A 25,894-nucleotide genomic window follows, 5' to 3' on the forward strand; every position below is an offset into this window, starting at 1 on the left:
GAAGTCTTAAAAACAACACTATATGATCAAACTGGTTTGAAAAACTCAAACTAAATCAAAATGGAGGAGTAAAGAAATTTGACCATGGAAAAGTATAATATTTTTCATAATTAAATGTGATTGCAAGGATAGTAAGAAAAATGTCACCTTAACACCCACAGTGGAGGTCCACTGTCTACGATTGCTAGAATTTTCCTTATGTGTTTACAATTCTCATATGCAATGTATTTGTCTGTGGATTCATTTTATATTAAAAAAAAGATACGATATTATTTGAATTTTTTTTCTACTCCATCTCCAGCGCTTTTCCTGCATCATTGGTCCAAATGGCAGTGGGAAGTCCAATGTGATTGATTCAATGCTGTTTGTGTTTGGGTACAGAGCCCAAAAGATCAGATCCAAAAAGCTCTCTGTGCTGATCCACAGCTCTGATAAACACAAAGATATGCAGAGCTGCACAGTGGAGGTGCATTTTCAAAAGATTATCGACAAGGTAATGCACAGTTTGCACACACACTCTTTTTACCCTCTCAGTAATTGATATACAGAGACAAATTTGAAAAGACTGATTGGAATAATTTTCACGTGGTCAAATATATTTTTAAATGACACACCCCATGACCACAAGCTGATGTGGATGTACTTGCCTTGATAGTATCGCACCACTGACTCAAAGATGACTGTCTAAAAACTAACACCCAGAACACGTGCCATAGACTTGAGCTTTCTGCTTGTATTTTTTTAACTATTTTCCTATGGGCCTGAGACTCATTGAGTTGTATTTATTTGTTTACGTTGTAAAATGGTAGTTGAATCGGTGTAGGTATTTAGAGTTACATTGAGACTTCCCATGAGAATATCTTATACTATATTTGATATAAAAAAAATTATATCAAACTTGTTGACCTTTTGATTTTCTTTAGTTGATCTGCCACAGGTGATTTCTGGATAAATGTTTCAGAGTATATAAACCAACCTGTTTTATTAAACATGATTTGCTTATCAAGGACTCCATGTAACAACCCATCATCTACTCATTGCACACACTCACTTTTAAACAAACACTCACCTTGACCCTCACTTTAGACACTTTAACACTACATTATTAGTGTGGGTGACCCCACACTATTATAATCTATACTCTTTATTATTCTTTATTTATTCTGCCGATTTGTGTCCGCTAACTCCTCCCAGAGCTTTCGCACCACATACACGTGTAAGGTATCAAAGCGACCGGCTTGGTCCAACTCGAGTTACTATTACTTGGAAAGTTTCACCGCACCGTTTGGCTACAAATCGACTTTAAACAGGAAATTTCGGTCCATAAGGACACCACATCAAAACGATGACACGACTGTGCCCTTGCTCACAAAAGAAAAATAAATGGAATTGGATTTCTATCTCAACTTATGACCATTTCTTTGAAAGTCATGCTCCACATAGACACGAATGGGCTCTCCACTCTAGTTAAAATCAGATTTTTTACTGTTCCTTCCCTTGTTTTCCGATCGCCACCCAGGCCACAATTGTCGACGGAATTACACAATATCGCACAAAACCCTTCACATAACCCTTCAAGTGCTTATATTAAGGTCACTAAGCTTCATCTCTTATCGTTATGCTTTAATCATCGTGAGAGTGAAGGATGCCTCAGCCCTCATTGAAATACATTGGGTCCATAGTGTCCGTCAGTTAGAATTCGAATCAATTAAGGGTAGCAGGTGTTCATGACTCAGAGGGAACTCAATAAACTCAATGACCTAGCAATGACCTCTCAGGCAATTAACCCTTGATGCCCCCCAGGGCTCTACAGTGCGACCATATTGCTTGCATATGCCCCTAGAAATGTGTGTGCGAACCGGAAAAATCAATTACTCGCACGGTGTGTGAGTGAAGATTACAAGCTCAGTCGTGCTTTTTTTCCCTCCGCCTATAAATCGTTAAACTACAAGTCCCACATTGCACTCAAGCCAACGGTCCAATCACTGTAGAGTGACGTGACTGGTTTCAAGGGAAAGAAAGGAAATGACCAATCGGAATCTCTCATTTGCTTGTTTACTTCCTGAAAGTCCGCCATTGCGATATGCGAGACGTTCCCGAGACCGTAACATTAAATTAACTTATTCTAGTCTTACCAATAGCAATAGATTTTAGAACACCTAGATTTATCGATAGCAATAGTAATATAACGTTAATGCAACAAAACGAATGCCTTGCTTTGTTAATCATAACGTTGACACAGTAGCGTATGTCGTTGTGTTGGCTGTAATCGACCGTCAATCAATGGTCTACCTGACACGCAAACTCATAAACAATGTTTCTGTACTGGAGGTGTACAGTATTTCAATAGGCAACCCTGAAAGGATTATTTTTCTAGAAGAGCAACACTAGCCAAAACATAGGCATTGTATGCATAAAAGGGGCAAAAGCTAAAGTTAAGTGACTGTTACTTTTGTAGCAGTAGTTTGATTTGATAGTTTATTTGATAGGGACAGCACATGTTAATGAACATCAAGTACAAAATACAAAATGTAAACATGCAGGGTTGTAGCAAGAGCTAATTTACACCAGGAGACAGCAAAACTCTTTCAATAAATAAATAGCCTGCTTAGGGTAAAAGCATTGTGACAATCAATGATACAAACAAGAAACAAGTTACATAAACTAAATCAGATTAAAAATGATCATAGTTCTGGTTTGCCTTAAGATGCAGTTTAAGATGGGTCTTGAACATGGAGTATGTGGGGCACTCTCTAATCACAACTGGTAGGCTATTCCAGTAGTTACCACCTTTAACAGAGAACACAGTTTTAGCAAAGGTAGTATACCGAAAAGGCACCTTACAGTCCCCTCTACTGATAGCCCTGGTGGTAATGCCAGTATCTCCTTTTTGTTTAATGTCCCTGCCTTTTTTATTAGGCCTAGTTGTTGGCTACAACTTTGCCACAGTAGGCATTGATCACTTAATAGTTCAAATGTCTGTCCCATTCCTGTTTGCACACGCAGATACACACACACACACAGTGGGCCAGTGACTTTGGTGGTATGTGCTATTGCACAGATGTGTGTCCCGTTCCCGTTTGCACAGTACAAATATACATTTATTTATAAAAAAAAAAAAACTCTGTTACTTGAAATATTTTCACTGTGCTCCAAAATATGTGTGCTCCTAAATTTTTTAATTTAGGAGCACATGTGCTCCTTGGGAAAAAGGTTAGCGTAGAGCCCTGCCCCCTTTTTGTATCTTTTGAACCGTTTGTCGTAGACGTGCGGGTTGTCTCATTGTACTCAGTAGGGATATCCTCTTTCATTGGTCTATGTTGACCACTCCCCCGATCCTTAGGCCACGCCCACTTTGTGTATCTTTTGAACCGTTTGTCGTAGAGACTTGCGGGTTGTGTCATTGTACTCAGGGATATCCTCTTTCATTGGTCTATGTTGACCACTCCCCCGATCCTTAGGACACACCCCCTTTTTGTATCTTTTGAACCGTTTGTCGTAGAGACTTGCGGGTTGTGTCATTGTACTCCGTAGGGATATCCTCTTTCATTGGTCTATGTTGACCACTTTTATTGTCTGATTCAATATTAACATTCAGTATTCAAGTAGAACAGCTAGCTAGCGGTTGTGGACACTCACCTTTCCACAGCTAAACCAAGAAATGCAGGCTTCAGTCTGTGTTTAGTCTATCTGTCTGATCAAGTCCTGTTTCAAGATGCACAATGAGATCTTCTGAGAATTGTTGAATAGATACACAAATGTTCTAGAATGTGCTATTATGACATCATACTGTGACATCACAGATGTTCTAGAATGTTCTATTATGACATCATACTGTGACATCACAACGGAACATGTTTGAGTCCATTTGAATAATATAAATAATTACAAACCTTCGCTTTTAATTAAAAAAAGTAAAATAATAAAAATATTATTTTTTATCAAATAAAGTGACTGATTAAATTAGTATTTTTTCATTCAGTATTCAATATTGTCTGATTCAATATTAACATTCAGTATTCAAGTAGAACAGCTAGCTAGCCGTTGTGGACACTCACCTTTCCTTTTCCTTTTGTGGATGTGTTGTTTAGTCTATCTCAAGATGCACAATGAGATCTTCTGAGAGAATTGTTGAATAGATACACATAGATGCTATAAATACCCTAGCAACCACCTAGAAACACCCTAGCAACAACCTAGAAACACCCTAGCAACAACCTAGAAACACCCTAGCAACAACCTAGAAACACCCTAGCAACAACCTATAACAACCTAGCAACCACCTAAAACACCCTAGCAACCTCCTAGAAACACCCTAGCAACCAGCTAGAAACACCCTAGCAACCACCTCTTTTGTATCTTTTGAACCGTTTGTCATAGAGACAATACAGAGCCTCTCCCGTTGGCCGGCGGTGCACAGGCATCACCCACACTTTCACAATTTCCCCTGCGGAATATCTAGTATTTATCTATTATTAAAAAGAAATTACTGTATGAAGCACACTCTCAGGGGCTCATACAGAACCAAGCATTTCACCGTAAAGTACGTGCATTTTATTGTGATAATTAATAAACAAACTTGAAACTCTAAACATGTAGCTCTATCATCAATGTAACCAGAAGAAATGCACTCTTGGTGGTGATGTGGCAGCCTAAATGAACACATCAATACTGCTGGCCTCACATCTCTTGTGGAGTTTTTAATCTAGGCTTCATCATTTCTTCTTAATGTAGCTTTATTTTAGTTTCTTTCATTTGATTTCACTTATCTGGGATTTGTAGCAAATTATTCTGAGAACTTGCAATTTTGTGTTGAGCTGCTGGGAGTTTTTTCCCCCGCTCTCCCTGGACTGTACTGATCTAGGCTGTTGTCTGTGTCTTGTGCCCCTCCCCCTCTGAGCCAGGAAGGAGATGACTACGAAGTTATCCCCAACAGCAAGTTCTATGTTTCCAGAACTGCCAACAAAGACAATTCCTCAGGCTACCACATCAATGGCAAGAAGGCTACATTCAAGGAGGTGGGGGCTCTACTGCGAAGCCATGGCATTGACCTAGACCACAACAGATTCCTGATCTTACAGGTAAATTGGCTTTTATTTTTGGTCTTGTATGTTTTTATAATTTCTCCTTCCTCTTTTACTTTGCCCCCCCCCCCCCCCCCCCCACACTGATGTTACCATCTCATCCAGTTAAAGCTCTGCCACTCAGTCCCGCCTGCCCATCTCCCCTAAACCCTCATTCAGTCCAATGTTTTTCGTGGCCCAGTCGATGGGAATAACCCGTCGTGCCCTGAAAAAGAGAGGACATGCGTTCTGTCAGCCCCTTGGACTGCTATAGCAGCGCATCATGGTTTGAAACGATGTGGAAAAGGTGCAAACCATTATTTGCTGCTTTAGGATTTTAAGGAAAATATTTCGCCCTTTTTTTTTTTTTTGGACCCGGATGTGTTACAGCTTCAGGGGGAAGAGCTCATGTAGGGTATTTGGTGCAGGTCGGACCTCCCTCCTCCCCCTCCCTCTCCCATGTACCTGCCACGCTCTAGCAGCACGTAAATATTGGCGTGTGAGAACAGACCCCAACCCCAATATTGGCAGTGCTGCTTCAGTGTGACCGGATCAAACACCCTCCATTATCATGGCCTCAGTTTGGACACTTTTTTTTTACCTCTTTTTATTTTATTTTTTTTCACATAAGCATGTTTGTCTCTTAATTATTATTATTTAAATTGTTTGGTTATTGGATATTAATTTGCAATTTAGCATTGGATTTAACTGAGTTGTTGGAACCAATTCACTCGCTGAACAGTTAACTTTTTGTTGATTGGATTATTTATTTATTATTATAACCCATACTCATTATTACTGATTAACTTAAAGCTTCTGGGAAGGTGACTCATCTCTCAGAAGAATCTAATGGCTGATTGGAATGTTTTTGTGTCCCAAATCAGATTTTCACAATATGTTGTGGGGCTGGGTGAAAACTTGGGTCTTTGTCCCACATTTCTTGTGTTAGTGGTTGACATGTGTCTTGTGTGTGTAATGTCTTGTATCCTTGGACATTAGGGACGTTTGAGCTCTCTGTCTATGACATGGCTGCGATGACTGAAGCAAGAGGCTTTAGCTTGTTCTCCTTGGCTCACTTTTCCAGGCCTCTGGCTAAAGGGAAGCTGTCTATTTTGTGCACTGGTGACTGGTCAGAGCAGAGGATGACGTGGGGTTTTCTCTTCTCCCGGTTCTGGTTTCTAAAAAGTAATATGAAGGCTAGCATTTTTCCAGACAGAGATATTCAAGATTTTTTTCTTGTCTATGCATGGAATTGTGGATAAAGTTTTATCCTGACATTTATGGCATTTATCCTCTTGTGGCATTTAGTCCATACCTGCCTATTTCATACATACAACGTGTGTTTTACCAGGACATCTATTTAAACAAATCTAATTAACTTTTGTGACCCTTGACGATTAGGTCAGGTATGTACTTGGACTGTATGTTGGAAAAACCTGAAATGTAGCTGGGAGGAGCCTATATTTTTAGATTAGTTAAAATGTATTATCATTATACAGCACAAGTACAGTACAATTGAAATAAGTTTGTCATCTAACCAGAGTGAAAATTCAACAAGTGCAATATACAATGGACAGGTTATTCAACTGGAGTATATATAAATTATTATGTACTGTGTTACAGTATTATTTACAGTGATATAGGTATAAACTAAGTCATACTGATCAACGGTATAACTAGTAAGAGTAGGTAAAGAATATGTACAGATATATCTACAGGTATGTAAAAAGGATTATATGCTGATATATACCGACAGATGTGGATACATATATATCTACAGTAAAAAAAATATATATATATATATAGTACTGTATATACAGCATTGTTGTACATGCTATCATACAGAGTTATAAGGGTTATATGCAGGTATATTCAGACGGATGTGGATAAATATGTTAAAAATGTTGTATCATACACCGAGTTATATGGGTAAACTAACTGTATGAGATGGGTAGTTATGATTACACTGTAAGGCACTGTATACTATATTTAAAATAGACAGTAATACACTACTGTATATATTACACTATATTGCATGATTTTGTTTTATTTGTAGTTTATCAATCATTGTCCTTTTTAGTATAGCTTAAATTAGATACAATATATTGACATGTTCCCTATAAAGCTATCAGATGGGGTGCTGCAGTGAATGCTGCCTTACTTTGGATACATAGTGTGTGTGGGTGGATGTGCAGCGTGATAAAGAACTACTTGACAGTGTAATTTTAGCAGATGGTAATAATGTGAGTTGGTTGATGTGTAGTTATTTTTAATGTGTTTGGTTGATGTTTAGTTATTAGTATTAATGTGTGTTGGGTTGATGTGTAGTTATTAATGTGTTGGGTTGATGTGTAGTTCGTATTAATTTGGGTTGATGTGTAGTTGTTATTAATGTGTTGGTTGATGTGTAGTTATTAGTATTATCGTGTGTTGGGTTGATTGTATTAGTTTTATTACAACATAAAAAAAAATTCTGGGTGGTGAATACATTTTTATTTTATATTATTTCAGGAATGTTTAACTTATGTTTGATGCAGTTTATCCTATGTTGAACGCCTGTTTCAATAACATGTTGAGCTTTTATTAATTTATTGAAGGCTGAAGTGTTTCACAAATGTAGTATTTTACCCACTTCCATTTTTGGCTAAATGTCACACACACACACACACACACACACACACACACACACACACACACACACACACACACACACACAAATAAAATTAAATCTGCCTTTCACTAAAAGGACCTTCCATGTGTCTTTATGTTGGTGTTGTGTGCATAGCTGTATGCTCAGTAGTGTGTTAAAAGTACGAGAGACGGAACTGGATTGACCAAGCAGCTATTTTAAGAGTGTGTTTTGTGCACATTTCAGTACGGTTTTATTTGTTTAGATTACATTGTTGTTTTTGTGTGTGTGTGCACGTCTGTATATGTTTACACACTGCATGCCTTCCATGTGTCTGTCTGTGTGTGTGCACGCCTGTATATGTTTACACACTGCCTGCCTTCATGTGTCTGTCTGTCTGTGTGTGTGTGTTTGTGTGTGATCCCTCCACCCAGGGCGAGGTGGAGCAGATAGCCATGATGAAGCCCAAGGGCCAGACGGTGCACGACGAGGGCATGCTGGAGTACATGGAGGACATCATCGGGTCGTGGCGTCTGAAGGAGCCCATCCAGAAGCTGGGCCGGCGCGTCGAGCTGCTAAACGAGCAGAGGGGCGAGAAGGTGAAGCATCATTTGGTTTATTCCAAACTCCCTGTCACACTTTGGTATCTCTGCTTATCAGCCAACAAGCCCCCTATTCCATCGGTGGCTCTTCTTCTTTACATTAGAATTTAAGGCTAGTTGATTTGTAGTGTGGTTGCCGTCTATATATATATATTTTTTTTAATCACAATTAGTTTGAAGTGCTGTATAAATAAAGTTGACGTAATCTGAAGACTTCCAAGTAAGAGTTCTTGCCGACCATTGCAGATTTATTTACTGTATTGTATACAGTGTTGTGCTAGTTACTGAAAAATAGTAACTCAGTTACTTTACTAGTTACTTACACCCAAAAGTAATGTTACTGTGAAAAGTAACAATTTAGAAAACATTTTTATTTTTAATTGAAATTTGTTTTGCTCCCATTAATGCCCTTACAGATCCTTAGTCTAAATCTGTTGATCAACTTGACAGCTTCCATTCATTTGCATTCACATCACTGAACTCTGCTAAGCAATGTGGTCTATACTATACAAACCTGACACAAACACAAAGATATGTTGTCCCGACGTAATAAAAAATGCTGCGTGCCGAATCAGACTGTTGGATTGTATCGCCCCGTGCGTTTAGCTCGGGGAGCGTGCACGTTTCGGTTCGTACACGTTTAGGTTCTAGGTTGAAAATAAGTGCACGCTTAGGTTGAAGGAATGGCCTTGATGTCGCCGTCGGAGCGTTTCATTATAAGCGTCTTGCAACGTTGGTTAAGAATAAGATATGAAATACTTGCCAGTAGTGTAAGGATGCATAGCCATTAGCTAGCTTACTTACAGATACTTGTGGTGGAGGTTCTAGCTGTGTTCAACTTCTGAACGAGCCTGCCAGCTTGATTTCAGGCAGAAAACGGGTCCAGAAACGAACGTTTTAATTCACACCACAATATGTAAACAACGTTTTTTTTAAACCATCCACAACAGAATACTGCAGTCCCAAATGTATTTACGATGCTTGATTCTTCTCTCAGACCGATGCAATGTCTTGCCCACAACGTGTCTCCGCACTCAGGACTGCGCTCAAGCTTGCTACCGCTCGCTACCAATCGACATAAAAATAACGCTGTGACGAACCATTTAGTAATGGTAACGGAGTTACTGAATTAAAAAAGTTATGCGTTAGAGTACTAGTTACTGTCAAAAGTAACGCCGTTACTGTAACGTGTTACTAGTCCCAACACTGACTATATACGGTATACATATATTTTATTTTTTACATTTCTTTATATTTAGCCTCAGAGGTTTTGGTGCATGGATCCGGCATTTCTAATCAAACTTTATTATAATAGTAATACACTTTATTTGTATAGCACCTTTCATACAAGAATTGCAGCTCAAAGTGCTTCACAGCAGAAAAAAAAAAAAAAAAAACACCAATGCATAAAATAAGTATAAACAAGCATAAAATAGATAGCAGCGAAATAGACCAGGTCAAGGTAAGGCATATAGAGCATTAAATCACATAGTTTTTCATATTCGCATCTAACAATATAAGGCAGATTTCATATAAATTCTGTGAGGTAAATTGTATTTTGGCTACATCAAGCGTCCATGGCCTGACGCCTACCTCTCCATACACAGCAGTGAGTAAGCTCCACCATGTGCCCAGTGTGCCCACACACACCTTGAGGGACGCTCGCGTGGAGGCTAATCCTCACGCTCATCTGTTACTTTTCAATTCTTTGCCAAAAGCAATCGCATTCCAGGCAGCAATTTCTAATAGACTAGAACAGGATGCCGGGGTGATGTCTTTAGAAGCTCAAGTATTTTATCGTAGACCAGAATTGTCTTTTTTATTACACATGTTACACAACGTAGTCGTGTAAGCATGAAGTGCAGGTCAGACTGATGATTAACAGGCTTTGTTTGGTTATGGTTATTCTTTTATTAATTTTTCTGTCAACTGTAGAAGCTTTTTTGAAGGTCATGGTAAAAAGTAGATGTTTGCTTTGTTAAGTTAGTAGATTATACTATTTATACTATATATACTATATCGGTTTGCTCAAATTGGATTTTATGTACAATAGCTTTTATTTGTATTTATTTATTTATTTATTTTGCATTGGGGTTTGTATAGGTTACCTAAAAAAAACACATACTGTTCTGTATGGACTCTTTGAACTAGTTAGACACTTTATTACTAAATGTATTACTATTTATTGACGAGAAAAATGACTTTACATATACTAACTACTTGTGTGTCCCAGCTGAACAGAGTGAAGTTGGTAGAGAAGGAGAAGACCGCTCTGGAGGGCGAGAAGAACTGTGCCATAGAGTTCCTCACTCTGGAGAACGACATCTTCAAGCAGAAGAGTCGGCTGTGCCAGTACTATGTGTAAGTAGTATTAGGGATGCTCCGATATTGGTATCGGTATCGGCCGACGATATCAGTAAAATAGCTGGATCGGGTATCGGTAAAAAATATATATATATATCGGATTTAAAAAAAAATATATATATATACCGGTATAAATAACCATTCAGTACATTTATATCTATGTGTTAATTTGTTACATTTTGTTTCACTAAGTTAGGAAAGTAATGTTTTAAGTCAAGCCTGATGTTGCCTTGCACAAAAGAATGATCCCAGTCTCTTCCACACAGTGACAGTGAGGCATACAGTTTATTATTGAATGAATGAAGTTTATTTTCTGTCTTTGTTTACAACAAATCAAAAACACACTTGTGATCCTTTACAATTCTTAAAAACAAAATATATTTTAATATAAAAAAAACTTGGATAAAATGTGTTTAAAAAAAAAAAAAAGATTGGCCGATACCCAAACCCAGGTATCGGTATCGGGACTGAAAAGTCGGATCGGTGCATCCCTAAGTAGTATACCAGTACTCTCTGAGCAGTACTATGTCGCTGCTGGCGGGACAAAACCTCATAACTCAATTTTTTTTACATTTTCTATTTATTTTTTATTATCAACTCAGTAGATCATCCTCCATGTGTGTGTGTGGTTTTACAAAGTCTACACAATGGGAAAGCATTAAGCCAATCATCTGTCTAAACCTCGTAACTCTATTCGCCCTCAAATCTGTGTTCGTTTTTTTCATCTGCTGACAAGTTGGGTTTTTGGAGTCATGAGGTTTTGTCTCGCCAGCAGCGATGTGTAAGTAGTATACCAGTACTATGTGTAAGTAGTATACCAGTACTATGTGTAAGTAGTATACCAGTACTCTGAGCAGTACTATATGTAAGTAGTATACCAGTACTCTGAGCAGTATTATGTAAGTACTAAGTAGTAAATCAAATAAAAATTGATTTGTAAGGCCCGACGACACACGTTAATGTCCCCATGGGTCGGACACGTCTTCTTTAAAACGAGTCGAGAAGAAACATCACAATAAATAAGAACAAAACAAAAACGCCATGAAATCCAAAATAAAATGTAAAATAAATAAATGCAACACTCTCAGACATACCCCACGCGAAGGTAAGGAAAAACTCACTAAAAACCTAGCAATAGGGGGAAAAAGCACCACAGGCCATGTGGAGGAGAGAAACCTTAGAAGGGCTGTTCAAGGGGGGATCTCCCTTCTTAGATGTCGGTGATAGTAGTGTTCCTATGGATGATCAATGGGTGGAGAATAAAACAGGCGGAACAGTTGGTATGTATATGTACTGGTATACATATATATACCGTACATTATATAGTATGCCAGTACTCTGAGCAGTAGCTCCGAGTCCCTGTTTCCAGTGAAGGAACATGCTAGCATCTGATTAGCACCGACTTTCGATCCACCCCCTTAGGTTCCATCCATTGCCTCGACAAGAGGTTCAGGCTAAACTACTTTACCTAATAGGGGTGGAGGGGGAATTGAAATGATTAAATCCCACCCAAAATGTGTTGTCGTCCCCCCTTCAGTTTTCAGTCTTGTGATACGGTTTCAACTTTCTCATGACCATAATTATAAATTGTTAGCTTTCTAAATCCTACAGCAGGGCTATTCAACTAAATTGTTCAGGGGGCCACATTGTCAGAAAGCCAAGGGGCCAGGGGCCGGACTGCCACGGCGCCTCCCCGTGCTATGAATATATGTACACTTGACACAACACGCAACCACATTTTCACAACTTTTATTTAACTACATTGCAAAAGTAGTATACTTTTCAAAAAAAAGTGCTTCATTTATGTGCCACATCTGCAACATCTCCTGCAAAAAGTGCTTCATTTATGACTGTGAAGTTTTCCCTCAATTTATCAATGAAATCTGTCATTAATTGAGTGACTTTTGGCTCAATTGTGCGTGTTAACGTTGACATGAAAAGAAAAAAGTAATTTTTTTTTATTTTATTTTTTATATATATTATCATGTAATCTTTGGCGGGCCGGTCAGGATCATCCCGCGGGCCGCCAGTTGAATAGCCCTGTCCTACAGGTTGCCAAGATTAGCCAAGCAGAAAGAATTGTACAATATACAAGCTTTGTAACTCAAAGGTTAATGGCAATCTTTATCTATTGAATTGCCTTGATAATCGCGATGAATCAAATCGTGACCCCCCCCCCCCCTCCTCAAGAATCATATTGCCCAAGAATCGTATTGCTCCCAGCACCTTCAGAATGCAGCTAAGCTCCAAAGACGTGATTTTTCAATGTAGGTACGATACGCTTGTCAATTGAATAGCTCTGCGTTAAGAATATAAATAACCTGCATCACGGCTTTACCTTAAAGGTTTTCATTTCATTAGGAATCTATGAGATTGGCTTCCGACATCCTTAGTGACGACAATACCTTCGGTCTCGAGGAATGTATTCAGAGTTATTTCAGGAAGAGAATGTGGAGGCGTGTCATGACACCACTTCCTCTCCACGCGAACCATTTCCTTAGGAAACAATACAGTGGCGCCATGTTTGAAAACATCCGCAGCTAGATTTTTTCCACGATGCCATTTACAACATCCATACAGACTGAACGCTCTTGACGGTGTTGGGGATACATTTTTGATGCAGTTTTTAAATTTCCTTGCAGTCGGCGGGAGCTGCAAAGCACGACCCTACAGCAGGGCTGTCGCCTGGTGAAATCTTCTAGCTGTAATGACGTGAACAAATTCAAAATTGATAATATTCAGGCGCCTTGCTCCCCCGGTTAGCGTTGTGCGCTTTCACTGCACGTCTGCTGCTCCGTCTCCTCTCTGCAGAGCGACTTGACTGAATGCTGAACACTGCAGGGGGAGAGGCAGAGGCAGGGAGCACTGGAGCAGCGCGAGTTCATTCCAGACCATCTAGTCTCACAAAACAAACTACAGGAGCTATATCCACCGTTACAAACGGAGGGATGTTATTTTTCCAGAAATCAGTGCGTTGTTCCATAGACTGTAAAAATAAGTGCATTTGTAATTGCGAAGTGCGTGCCAGTTTCTCTCTCTCTCTCTCTCTCTCACACTCACTCTCACTCTCTCACTCTCACTCTCACTCTCACTCTCACTCTCACTCTCACACACACACACACACACACACACACACACACACACACACACACTCTCATGGTGTACGCCATCCAGAGGCATAACTCGAGCGTTTTTCAAAATGGTATAAAACGGAAATGAACCGATAAAAAAGTAAAACACTCCGTTTCGACTGTTGACTGCAGCAAGCGGTGTTCCCCCACAGTGAACAAACTGGATATTACGCTGTGAACAATGTGACTTTGTTAACGATTGATCCAAAACATTTGTATTACTCATAAACTGTTAATTTATGTAAACATCTTTTGGATGGCGTTTCATATCTCTCATCCTCAGTCAGACGGCGGACAAACTAACTAGCATATCATCTTGACTTGATATTTTAAAAGTTTCAAAGCATTATTGAACAAAAGCGAACCTATTTAATTAACAAATGATGACCACGTTTCATACAGGCTAAAACACTGAGAATCACACATTTAGTAAAAATTTATAATAAACGAATAAACTCTGCTGCCGTCTCCAAGACCTTTTGTGTCTTGTCCTTGGTCCGGAAGGAAATTGAACATAATCAAGATGCCGTAATTTTCTGACTATAAGGCGCACCTGAATATAAGCCGCAGCAGCTAAATTGAATGATGTGTACATATATAAGCCGCACTGGACTATTCTCGAAGACACTCTGATGTCACGAGACCGCCGCCATCTTGGTATAGGGGGACCATACGGATTCCTACCATCAAATCCATGCATTGAGCTCTGTTTTTATTACATGTTTTATCACATTCTTGTTCATTTCATAACATTTTCATACGATTTTTTTTGAAAATATTGAGGCCAACATGGCATTTCACTATTTCGAAAGCCTTTCTGGTGATTCTAAGGCGAGATATGGGTCAAAGAAGCTCCCCCTGATTACCACGACCACAACACCAGAGCGAGTTAGCTGAACGTTAGCCACCAGCCACTTTTTCCTCCGTGATGGTATAAAACTTGCAATTTGGATTTCTGTTTTTGTCATTAGTACAATGCGTAACACGGCAGCTCTTTGGCATTGTGAAGGACTGAAGAAAATTCCGCTTGATTGTCTTTAATTTGCCGTTAACGATCCGTTTCTCCACTAAATGAAGTGTACACAATGTACCAGGCGGGGCAGTTTCCCCCTACGCTGCAGTTGCGTAGCAACAACAGACAGGAAGTTGACTTCGAGAATAAGCCGCAAGTTTTTTTTTTTTTTTTTGTTTTTTTTTATTTATATAAAAGCGTTTATCGCTTTTTACTACTGGGCAGTCCAGGAGAGAGAGAGAGAGGAAGAACGGCAGACAGAGTGGGGGGAAGGCATTCGGCAAATGACGCCGGGTCGGGGAATCGAACCCGGGTCGGCCGTGACGCAGCGCGTTACATGGTTCGCCACTTGGGCGCCCCAGCCGCAGGTGTTTTAATGTTTAATTACCATATGTGAGGGTTCGTGCACAGAGGGTATTGTCGGGGAAGAGTTTGAGGAAGCTCCCATTTATTAACATTTCAACAAACAAGTTGCATATTTGCATAACGTATTCAAGTGTTACCATTTAGTGCAATAGTAGCTACAGAACATGTACTGTGCTGTGTAGCTGTAAAAATCCATAGATTAGCCGCACCGTTATATAAGCCGCAGGGTCGAAAAATGGGGGAAAAGGCGCTCCTTATAGTCCGAAAATTACGGTAACAAATTCTATCCACAACAACCCATACATTTTCATTTAATACATTTTCCAGATTCACAGACGGCGTCATATCTGTCCCTTTTATTCTTTTTATTTTACTATTTATATATATTTTACATGAACATGACGTCTGTTTTTTCTGTCCCTCTTTAGTCACGACCTGCAGAAGAAGGTGGTGGATAAAGTGGAGGAGAAGGAGAGCATCATGGACGACAACAAGGAACTCACAGAGAAAACGGCGAAGATCGCAGAGGAGATGAAGACTAAGAAAGAGGAGCTAAAGAATGTGGAGAAGTAGGTTCACCTTTTTAGTTCCCTGTATTCTAACAGCTTGGTGTTCTGGAGGACGTTCAGGAATATAGCTGGGCAACATATCACTGTATATTGTAAATCTTCCTCAATTTAAGAAATTCTTAGTCAACTAATGGTCAAGGACTTTATTTTTAATGTCCCACGTGCAATAATGATTTAATAATGGTGTTTATTTCATCAACAAAAACTAGGATGAGAACTCTTCGTCGACTAGATTTTTTTTGGCTGACAAACGGTCAAAACAAATAAACGCTAATGTCATAGAGTAACGAATGGACATTGTTTGGCTGGCTGAGATATATATTTCTTTATCCAATAACCTGCATGCACAATCTGCACAATCACAAATATGCATGCTTATGATTAATCACGGTATTTCTTTTATCTATTGCCATTCATAATTCAGCGGGGCACCTTGTGCATACTGTTCTGAGTGTGTCTGAGCTGGCAGACGGTCTTTTACCGCCCTCTTAACGCCTTCGGCCAGTAATGCACCCCGTTAGAAATGTTAGAATAGTGATGATCTAGCCTTGATTTCAGGAAGATCCGATAATCAGGTGAAAAATTACAACGTGTTTATTGAATTACACAAACGCTGTTTTCGTGTCTTTTCCCTGGAATTGCTCAGAAGCGGCCGGACTATGTTCATATTCAAAACGGAAATGTACGGATGAAAAAATAATCTGTTTTTTTGCACGTTGACCAGAAGCAGCTCAATGAGACTCGACAGCGTTATTAGACCCATAGCTATACTATAAAATATAGGTTTAGGTCTACAAAGTACAACTACGTTTACATGGGGTTAATGGACGGCACGGAAGTGGTCACTTCCCGGAAGGGGCGTGGCACTCAATGTGTTAAGGTGAGTGTTTGTTTAAAGTGAGTGTGTGCACTGAATGTAGATGGCTGGGTTGATGACGTTGCATTAGTCATTGAGCATCCTGATGGCCTGGGGGGTAGAAGCTCCTTCGCTCCCCTCTCAGCGCAGAGCCCATGTGTGAACGCTGGTGGTGGTTCTTCTCTGCAGGAAGCAGAACAAACTGACCCAGTACTCTGAGAACCAGAAGAAGCTGTTCACGCAGCTGGACCTGCGGGACGTGGAGATGCGGGAGAAGCACAAACACTCCAAGGACAAAGCCAAGAAGCTCCTGAAGCAGCTGGAGAAGGACAAGGAGAAGGTGTGTGTGTGTCGCTCAGCTGTTCACTTAAAACACTTCCATCTAGGGCTGGCAAAACTGGCCTAAAATGTCATTTGACTATTCCTTAAAAAAAAGAAGAAAAAAACATTAGAATATCTATTATTGCGCACTATGTAAACAAAATAAATTACCCCCTTGCTTAAGTGCTAAAAAAACGGAAAAGTAGGCTCCTTACATTCTTGACGCTGGAACTCTCAAAATAGCGTTAGCGTAAAATAAGAAGGTCGGTCAGCTGTAGTTTACAACATAGCTTGCATACAGAGTGCAAATCTGTCTTTGCGTCTGACTTGGGTTCTGAACTCTGCCACCATCAGACAACAATTATTGTTGTTACAACTGGCACATTCTTCAGCTCAATGAAACAAAGTGACTGGTTGCGTTTGCGTGTCTCCTGTCCGTCATGCAGCGCATTCAGGCTCACGCGAGGAAGATGGCTGTGGGCTGTTTTTTCTTCTTCTTCACAATGGAATGTAATTCGATTTATTAATTTGAATATAGAATATTCGTCGACAGCCATCTATTTCTGTTCGCCTCTCTGCTGCTGCTGCAGCAATGATGACTTCCCTCTGCAAAGCCTTAGGTCATAGGAAGGTACTTCAAAAAAATCTATATATTTTGGAGGCGACATGATTGTGGCCAATTTGCGCAGTTGGCAACTTCACAGGACACACTGCTGCACTGTGCTCGAGACAAGCCAGCGGCAACGGCCTGACACTCCACTTTTATTCTGTTTACTTTGTCTTCGAGCCAAGAGTGAAACGTGGGCACCAGAAATACAATTTCCCTCCCTTTACAAACACAAGACCTGTTGTGTGCTTAGGCTGCGGACGGAGGCACTGCGCAAGCCTTTCCAGATCCCCTATATGAGTAATTGGTGCTTTGCGTAATTAAACAAATGTATATATTTTTTTGTTTCTTACATCGGTGTCTCGTATGAACTGACACTGTGACGGGTTTCATTAGCGTCACTTGTACACAGGGACCAGTTGTTGAGTCGGCTTGCCTTGCCCGTTACTTTTGGAGTGGGTCGATTTACAGGCCTGTGTTTACATGTGTAAGTCTATGAAATGCACCAATTTGTTACAATCGATGATTGTTCGTCAGAAACATTACAGATTACAAACTATTCAAATGTAAAGGTGACATTTCCTGTGTCTGGCCACTAGGGGGCTGTGTAGTGACACAGAAACTCAGCGCTGCCCGTCTTTGTAACTGACTGCCCCACCTCTAGTCTGTAGTGCTTTTCGCTCTGTTTCACTATTATTCTCTCTCTCTCTCTCTCTCTCTCTCTCTCTCTCTCTCTCTCTCTCTCTCTCTCTCTCTCTCTCTCTCTATCCTAGTCTGAGGTTTTCTCCCTCCCTCTCTCACTCACACTTGTACACAAACGCCAAGAAATATTTGGCACATACACACCCCACACAGTTCTCTCTCCCTCTAGCTGCTTGGCAGTGTGTTGGTTAGAGGGGGAGCAGTGTTCTGCTGTGTGGCTTGTGGTACCCTCCCAGCCAGCAGCCACATTCACTTTTCACCCACACTTAACCCTAAGAGACATGGTCTACACTAGGGCTGTCCCCGACTAAGGATTTGGATGATCGACTATGATTGGCCAAAATTTGCCGTTAGTCGACTATTGGTTTTTGTTTACAGATACATTACACACCACTCGTCCGTCTTGACTTGTGTTTTATAGTTGATTAGAGTTGTGTATCTTGGCCTGTTTTTTTAGTCCAGCACAGTTTGTAACAAAGACCAAGTTTATTTGATCCTTTGATCCATTTATCCATTTCCATCTCTTGTCTCCCGATTTCTTCATTGCAGTCTCTTCTCTTTATCTCTTCACACTCTGATTGTATTGCAAGAGGGCAATTGTGTTTATCTGGAGCAAATAGTTACAATTCTCAACTACATCTGAACCAGACCCAGCTGAGATCCAGACTTGGGTACACGCATACATACACACGGATGTTTCTTAACCGACTTCCCGTCTCGACCCCTTCCAGTTGGAGGAGGTGCGTAACGTCCCGGCCAGCAGCGAGGAGATCATCTCCGAGGCCACGGCCCGCCAGGCGGAGCTGGAGAAGCAGAAGCTGAAGCTGGAGGAGAAGCTCAAGGAGGTGATGGCGAGCCTGAAGGAGGAGACCGCCGGCCTGCAGCAGGACAAGGAGGTGTGTTTGTTGTGGCTCTTTATGGTTCATCAACTCGTTTAGCCCAAAGTGAGCGCTCTATCAAGAATCAAGAATCGAGAGGTTTATTTGTCACATACATACCAGGGCATACAGTGACATAGAAACAAAAAAACAGGTAAAACACTAGATTTGCATGATAAAATAGACATGCTAAGTTCCTGAGAAACTGGTTCCTATGTACACTACTATACAATATACAATTTTAACTCCGTCATTATTATACTTAATCTATCTAAACTATACTCATTCCTATAAAGTGACTTCCATTATTTAAAGTGACATTAGCACTATTGTGCTATCGTCGACTAAAAACACTTCTTCAACCAATATCTGAACAAATACTAACCTTTCATCTAACTAGTGTCTTTCACTAGTATGCACTCTGCTACTAAGGAATCTGCCATGCCTATATTATTACCTACTATGCTAATATGCACTCAAGTCTGTAGCACTCAGGTTTGACCCGGTTTGACAAACATTACTGACCCTTAGCTGCCAGAGTTGTACCCTTCCTGCTGACTTGTTGTACAGAACTTGTAAGTTGCTTTGGATAAAAGAATACCATTGGCTAAATGGAAATGAGCAGGTCCTTCGCCTGTGCGTCCACGATGACGCAGTCCCTCTGAAACTAAGTGGACCAGTGCAAAATAATAATAATAATAATAATAATAATAATAAACTTTATTTGTATAGCACCTTTCATACAGAAACTGCAGCTCAAAGTGCTTCACAACAGGAAAAAAAAGACAGGCATAAAATGAGAACATAAAGTGCAGACATATAAAATCAGTTTTTCACATTAAGAACTAACATCCCAACAGGCCACCTTGTTTATGGTTTGATTCAGTTTTAAATAGACAATAATAAAAAGAGTAAGTAAAATAGTAATAAAATGTCCTATTAGGACTGGTCCGACCGTCCATAGTCAAAGAGGATTTTCACGATTTGACCCTTTCCCTCTCCCGTCGTCCTTTCCTCCCTCTCGCTCCAGACCAAGGAGAAGGAGCTGATGGAGCTCAGCAAGGCGGTGAACGAGACGCGCTCCCGCATGGACCTGGCCCAGTCCGAGCTGGACATCTACCTGAGCCGCCACACCGCGGCGCTGACCCAGATGAACACGGCCAAGCAGACCCTGCAGACCACCTCCGACACGCTGCGCGAGAGGCGCGCCGCCATCAAGGACCTGCAGGTCAAGACGCCCCAGTGTGAGCAGGAACTCAAGAAGGTACAGCTGTCTCTTTATGCCGGGGTAACGGGGGGGTTCTGTTAACCCTTTTTCCATGTTTTGAAATGATTACCTGTTTTAATTTTTATTCTTTAAAAAACTTTTTTTGAATGTGCTCTTAATTATTCTGATTGTCTGATGTCTTTTATATTTATTAAACGCACTGTGACACTTGTGTATGTAACATCTCGACGGCACTGTAAATGAGTTTAATTACTCATTGTATTATCGAGTATAAATAAAGATTGAATGAATGTCTGTTGGTGGTAGTGTCGTCACGATACCAAACTTTTGACTTCTAAAATGATACCACAGCAAAAACCTAAAATATCAGGGAAAGTAATGGAATGTAATATTAAATGACAGAACATGGATTTTTTTTTTATTAATAATATCTTGATGCTAATTGATAAATCTAAAATAATATAATTGATACATCTGCTGAGCTATATACTGTAGCTAATCTCCATTTGTTATTATGTGTTATTTCGCCACTCCACACTATGTTAGTGCTTGTGCCAGCACAGATACGACTTTATATATACCGGTGTGTATACCGGTATATAAAAAGATGAAAATCAATATCATTATTTTATTATCATATAATATCAGTAGCCTATAGATAGCAAATGTACACATACACACACGAGAGGGAGAATGGCTTATAGCAGACTTAATGATTTTAGACTATTTCAGCGAATGAAGTGAAAAATGTATCATCAACTAATAGAAAATACGCTATTTCAGGCTATTCATCTAGAAGTATCGATACTAATACTAAATGGGAGTATTGAACCGTTTTTAACACATTGGGCGCCATGGGTTATATCCATCAATATACCCAGTCTGCCACCGTTGAAAGCCTATGGAGATGTTTACCTTCTTTGCAGGGCTATAACTTTTTTAATTGTATTGCTATATTGACATTACTATGGCCCATTCAACATCGATTATCTATCGTTCAGGATGTGGGAACGTTATATTTTTTCATTCATACATTGTTGTGTTAATACCGTCTAGAATATAAGTATGTTTTTAGACAGTAGCAGTAATTCCAAAAACGAGAGTTATAGGCCCTGACGGATAGATTATCGATTGGCGTTTCTTTCCTATACATGCTATATTAAAAAATTCAAATGTATATGATCGGTATACATTATGCTTCATCATGCGTGAAGGAAAGGGGGGGGGGGTCATTTATAATTCCTTGATCGTCAGTAACGGCTTTATTTACTATGGGTTGATATCAGGGCTCCAGACTAACTTTTTTCACCACCGTCCCAGAACCGTCCCGAAATACAATTTTAACCGTCCCAAAGTGAATGTAACCGTCCCAAAAATACCAGTGCATACATTTTTTTTTTAATTAAATTATATAAATTATACTTTTTTTTTATTTATTTTTTATACAGCTACTGTTTTATATATACCGGTACTGTTTTTTAGTAATAACTAGAAAGTAATGGTATTTATTCAACAACAGGTGATTGATTATGATACTAATACAAATCTATACACTGAGTATGGGGCTGCAGCACTGCAGATATACCCTACTCCAACGATCCACACGGACATTACACGGTGTTGCACTCGTTACCAAGTGGCTCTGCAGATATACCCTACTCAGCTACAAGGCTCCGTTGGAGAGGATCTATTCTGTTGTGATTTTTGCACAATAAATATTCAACATTCTCTTTTGAGACTCCGCCTCAGACTCTTATCATTTGGCACTAAAAGCTAAACATTGTCACCGATATGGCTGTCCGCAACATGTCATTAATTGTGTACGCGAGGTGGTTCAGTGACGACGCTAACATGAGCTAGGTTAGCTAGCATGTAGCTGCAGATGGAAAGACTAACTTTACTGGTGAAAATGTGATTTACGTTGGAATACTCCTTTGCCAACTTGCTGTACTTTGCTTGCAGGTCTGCAGCCATTATTGCTGGATTATGAATAGTCCCAACTTTAGCCAAGGTAACGTTAAGCTAAAACTAGCTCTTCAGCTAATGCTAACACCAGCAATCGAACCCATCAGAGCTCCCCGTCACACTGCTCTGTCGGGAGGATGGCATTTAAGAAAGTATCTGCTGTTAAAATGACAAACGGCATTGACACTTTAATTCACGGTCGGTTAAACACACGTTTGTTTTATAATGCTCACAGCAGACCGCAGTGTTGTTGATAAATTACGTGGGGATTTAAGTTCCGCAAAAAAAGGTTCCGCACCGTTGCAATCGTACGGTGCACAGCGCGTACTGTACCGGAGGAGAGGTGGGTAGGAACTTGATGCTGGATGAGCGTATTGCTGCGTTGGGAAGCGGAGATAGTCATTGGATTTGGCAAATCACGCTACGTTTAGACTTCAGTGAACTTAGTCAGCACGAGACATTAACCATTTGACAGCAATATATGCGCGCACTGACAGTCGTCCAATTGACATTTCCTGTGAAAAAAAATCCTCTCCGTCCCGGATGCGTCCCAGCAAAGATTTCTGTTCGTCCCAAATCAATATTTGATCGTCCCCGGGACGACGGGACATCGTTAGTCTCGAGCCCTGGTTGATATATTGATCAGATGGTTTGCAGTGAAATGAATAAACAATCGGGCTGAAAATAACGTTAGTGTCCTCTTACCGTTCGCCGATGAGACTGGAGGAAAAATATCCCAATTATTTGACGTCGATCTCCTACATCCATTTCCGGTTTGTATGGCGCAATAAATGCCCGAAATCATATCAATTATTAAGTTTAGAAAGCGATCCAAATGCACTATAGTGTTTGTCTGGAGTCCCGTAACAAGATGTGACTGCCGGAGGGATTTCCTCGACGCACCGATCGGCACTTCCGGTTTTGGCGAGATTGTAACTCGCCCGACCATCCACCAGGCGGCGGTATTGAGGCGTTGCACTCTCATACAGGGTCCCGCTGGAGTCCGGAGGTTGGCTGGATGAATTATGAATGCCATGGCGAAAAAATTTAATATTGATCCCAAAAACGGCGTAAGTCGTTCTTGGCGTTCAACGCATGGCGGGCAAAAACGGCATAACTCGTTCTTGGCGCAGGATGTGTTAACGGCTAGTATCGCCATACCTTTCTAGTATCTGTATCGTGCAGCACTAGTTGGTAGGGCTGAGCCTAAACGTTCGGACCTTCGTTCGTTACGTTGGCATTCAACATTTGTATTTTACATTTTTTATATATTTTTGTATCTATTCATTCTGTTTAAACCAATGGGGTTTTTCTTCACAGTTCCAGATAAAGATTAGGCTACACTATTATAGTATTAAAAACTGATGAGTTATATTCATTAAAGAAAGTTGATTTAATAAAAATATAAAAGACTCATTTAATCAGATGAATCACTATTCAAATTGAGGATTTCGTTTGAGGATATTTATAAATAAAAAAAAACGTTATTTCGATATTTTTCTAATATATATATATCTTTATTAAAAACGAAGGTTCGAACATCCGTTCGAAAAAACCCTGACGAAGTTCGAATCCCAAAAACAGGCTTCGGGGACAGCCCTACTAGTTGGCGTACGTGTCCTCCTGACTGTCTGTCTCTCTGTCTCTCCAGGACGAGGCGGAGCTGGAGCAGCTGCTGCGGCTGGACGGAGCGGCCCGGGAGGTGGTGCGGGACATGAGGCAGAAGGTGGAGGAGGCCAAGAGCTCCCTGTCCTCCAACCGCAGCCGCAGCAAGGTGCTGGACGCCCTCATGCAGCAGAAGAGCAGCGGCAAGATCCCCGGCATCCTGGGACGACTGGTGGGCCCACGCTCTGTGCCTTCACGCTGCTGTGTTGATATTAGATTAGATTAAAATTAGGGCTGTCAGTTTATCGCGTTAATTAGATTAATTAATAATTACACAGCGAATTATCGCGTTATGAAAATTAACTCAAAATGAATTAAAAAAAAGTATTGAATATTTTTTTTATCTCATTCATTCCATTAAAACGTGGAATAAACATTTACAGTTTTTTTTTTTTTTTTTATATTAATGGTCCATTTGCATGTTCTTGGTATCTGAATCTGGATCTCAGGGAATGTATTCCCAGTGTCAGAAATACGGTGTCTGTTACTAGGCTTGAGTAAATTGTAATGAACCAAATGAGAATATCAATAAAAAAAAATGTATTATCTTTGACTGTGAATAACACTATGCTCAAATTGACCAGACCTGAAGAATCTAAGCAAATGAATAAAGGGAAGTTCAAGTTCTTTAATAGTTGTCATACAGAAGTACAGAATACTTTCATACAAAATGCTTCTTACTGTTACGCTCCAGAGACTGTGCTAGACAAGATAGTATCAAATAACATAATAACATAATATAGCATGAATTTAGAAGAAGAAAATGAGGTCACAGTTGTTCGGTATAGACATATGTACAATGTTCTGAGTTACCATATAATATACAATACACAACTATGCAGTGTACTAATGTACAGTACTATCTAGTGCAAAGCAGAAATGGGATGAGGTACAATTTTAGGTACAATTTACAGTAAGGTGTACGAGTTGTAGTGCAATCCTTCATCCATAAATATAAAGTGTGGGGAGTGGGTGCTACAGTGTGTTTGTTTAAAGTGGGTGTGTGCTATAAAGTGTGTGTAGTGGGTGCTGCAGTGTGTTTGTTTAAAGTGAGTGTGTGCGTGTGGATGTGTGTGCTATGTGTGTTTGGTGGTTGTTGTTGTGTAGTGTTCATTCATTGTTCGTTTAGCAGCCTGATGGCCTGGGGATAGAAGCTACTTCTGAGTCTTTCTGTGCTCGCCTTGAGACTCCTGTATCGCTTGCCTGACGGCAGCAGTTCAAAGAGGCAGTTGTTCGGGTGGCTCGAGTCCTTAATAATTCTCTTAGCCTTCCCCTTGCAACGCTTGTAGTAAATGTTCTGGAGGGTGGGGAGCCCCCCTCCGATTGTGCGTTCGGCTGAACGTGTCACTCTTTGTAGTCTGCTTTGGTCTTTTGCAGTGCTATTCCCAAACCAGGAGGTGATGTTGCCGGTCAAGATGCTCTCTATTGTACATGAGTAGAAGTTCTTAAGGATCTTCTGGCTGACTTGGAACTTCCTTAGGCGCCTGAGGAAGTAGAGGCGTTGTCGTGCCTTCTTCACCACACTGTTAATGTGTATGGTCCATTTCAAGTCCTCGGATATGTGGGCTCCGAGGTACTTGAAGCTGTTGACTCTCTCAACCGGTGCCCCGTCGATGCTGAGGGGGCTGTAGTCCTTGACCCCCGACCTCCTGAAGTCCACAATCATCTCCTTTGTTTTGCTGACGTTCAGGGAGAGGCTGTTTTCCTGGCACCATCCCGCCAGGACCTTGACCTCTTCCAGGTAGGCCCTCTCGTCGTTGGCAGAGATCAGGCCCACCACCACTGTGTCGTCAGCAAATTTGACGATTGTATTGCTACTCCGCTGAGCCACACAGTCGTGTGTGTACAGGGAGTAGAGGAGGGGACTCAGAACACAGCCCTGGGGGGCCCCTATGTTGAGGGTGATGGATGAGGAGGTGCAGTTGCCTGCTCTCAC

General features: G+C 40.5%; 1 protein-coding gene across 5 annotated transcripts in view; it reads left to right on the forward strand.

The window, feature by feature from the left end:
* smc4 (structural maintenance of chromosomes 4) overlaps positions 1–25,894 on the forward strand; it is a 65,331-nt gene that overhangs the window by 3,781 nt on the left and 35,656 nt on the right. For all 5 annotated transcript variants that reach the window (XM_084316085.1, XM_084316083.1, XM_084316086.1 and 2 more), the window contains 9 exons: positions 302–493; positions 4,905–5,081; positions 8,127–8,291; positions 10,528–10,655; positions 15,596–15,736; positions 16,782–16,932; positions 18,954–19,118; positions 20,131–20,364; positions 23,945–24,130. In XM_084316085.1, coding sequence (XP_084172211.1) covers positions 302–493; positions 4,905–5,081; positions 8,127–8,291; positions 10,528–10,655; positions 15,596–15,736; positions 16,782–16,932; positions 18,954–19,118; positions 20,131–20,364; positions 23,945–24,130 — 1,539 coding nt within the window. The remainder of the gene's footprint in view (positions 1–301; positions 494–4,904; positions 5,082–8,126; positions 8,292–10,527; positions 10,656–15,595; positions 15,737–16,781; positions 16,933–18,953; positions 19,119–20,130; positions 20,365–23,944; positions 24,131–25,894) is intronic.

The sequence above is a fragment of the Notolepis coatsorum genome (assembly GCF_963971535.1).
Source record: "Notolepis coatsorum genome assembly, chromosome: 1".
Lineage (NCBI taxonomy): Eukaryota > Metazoa > Chordata > Actinopteri > Aulopiformes > Paralepididae > Notolepis > Notolepis coatsorum.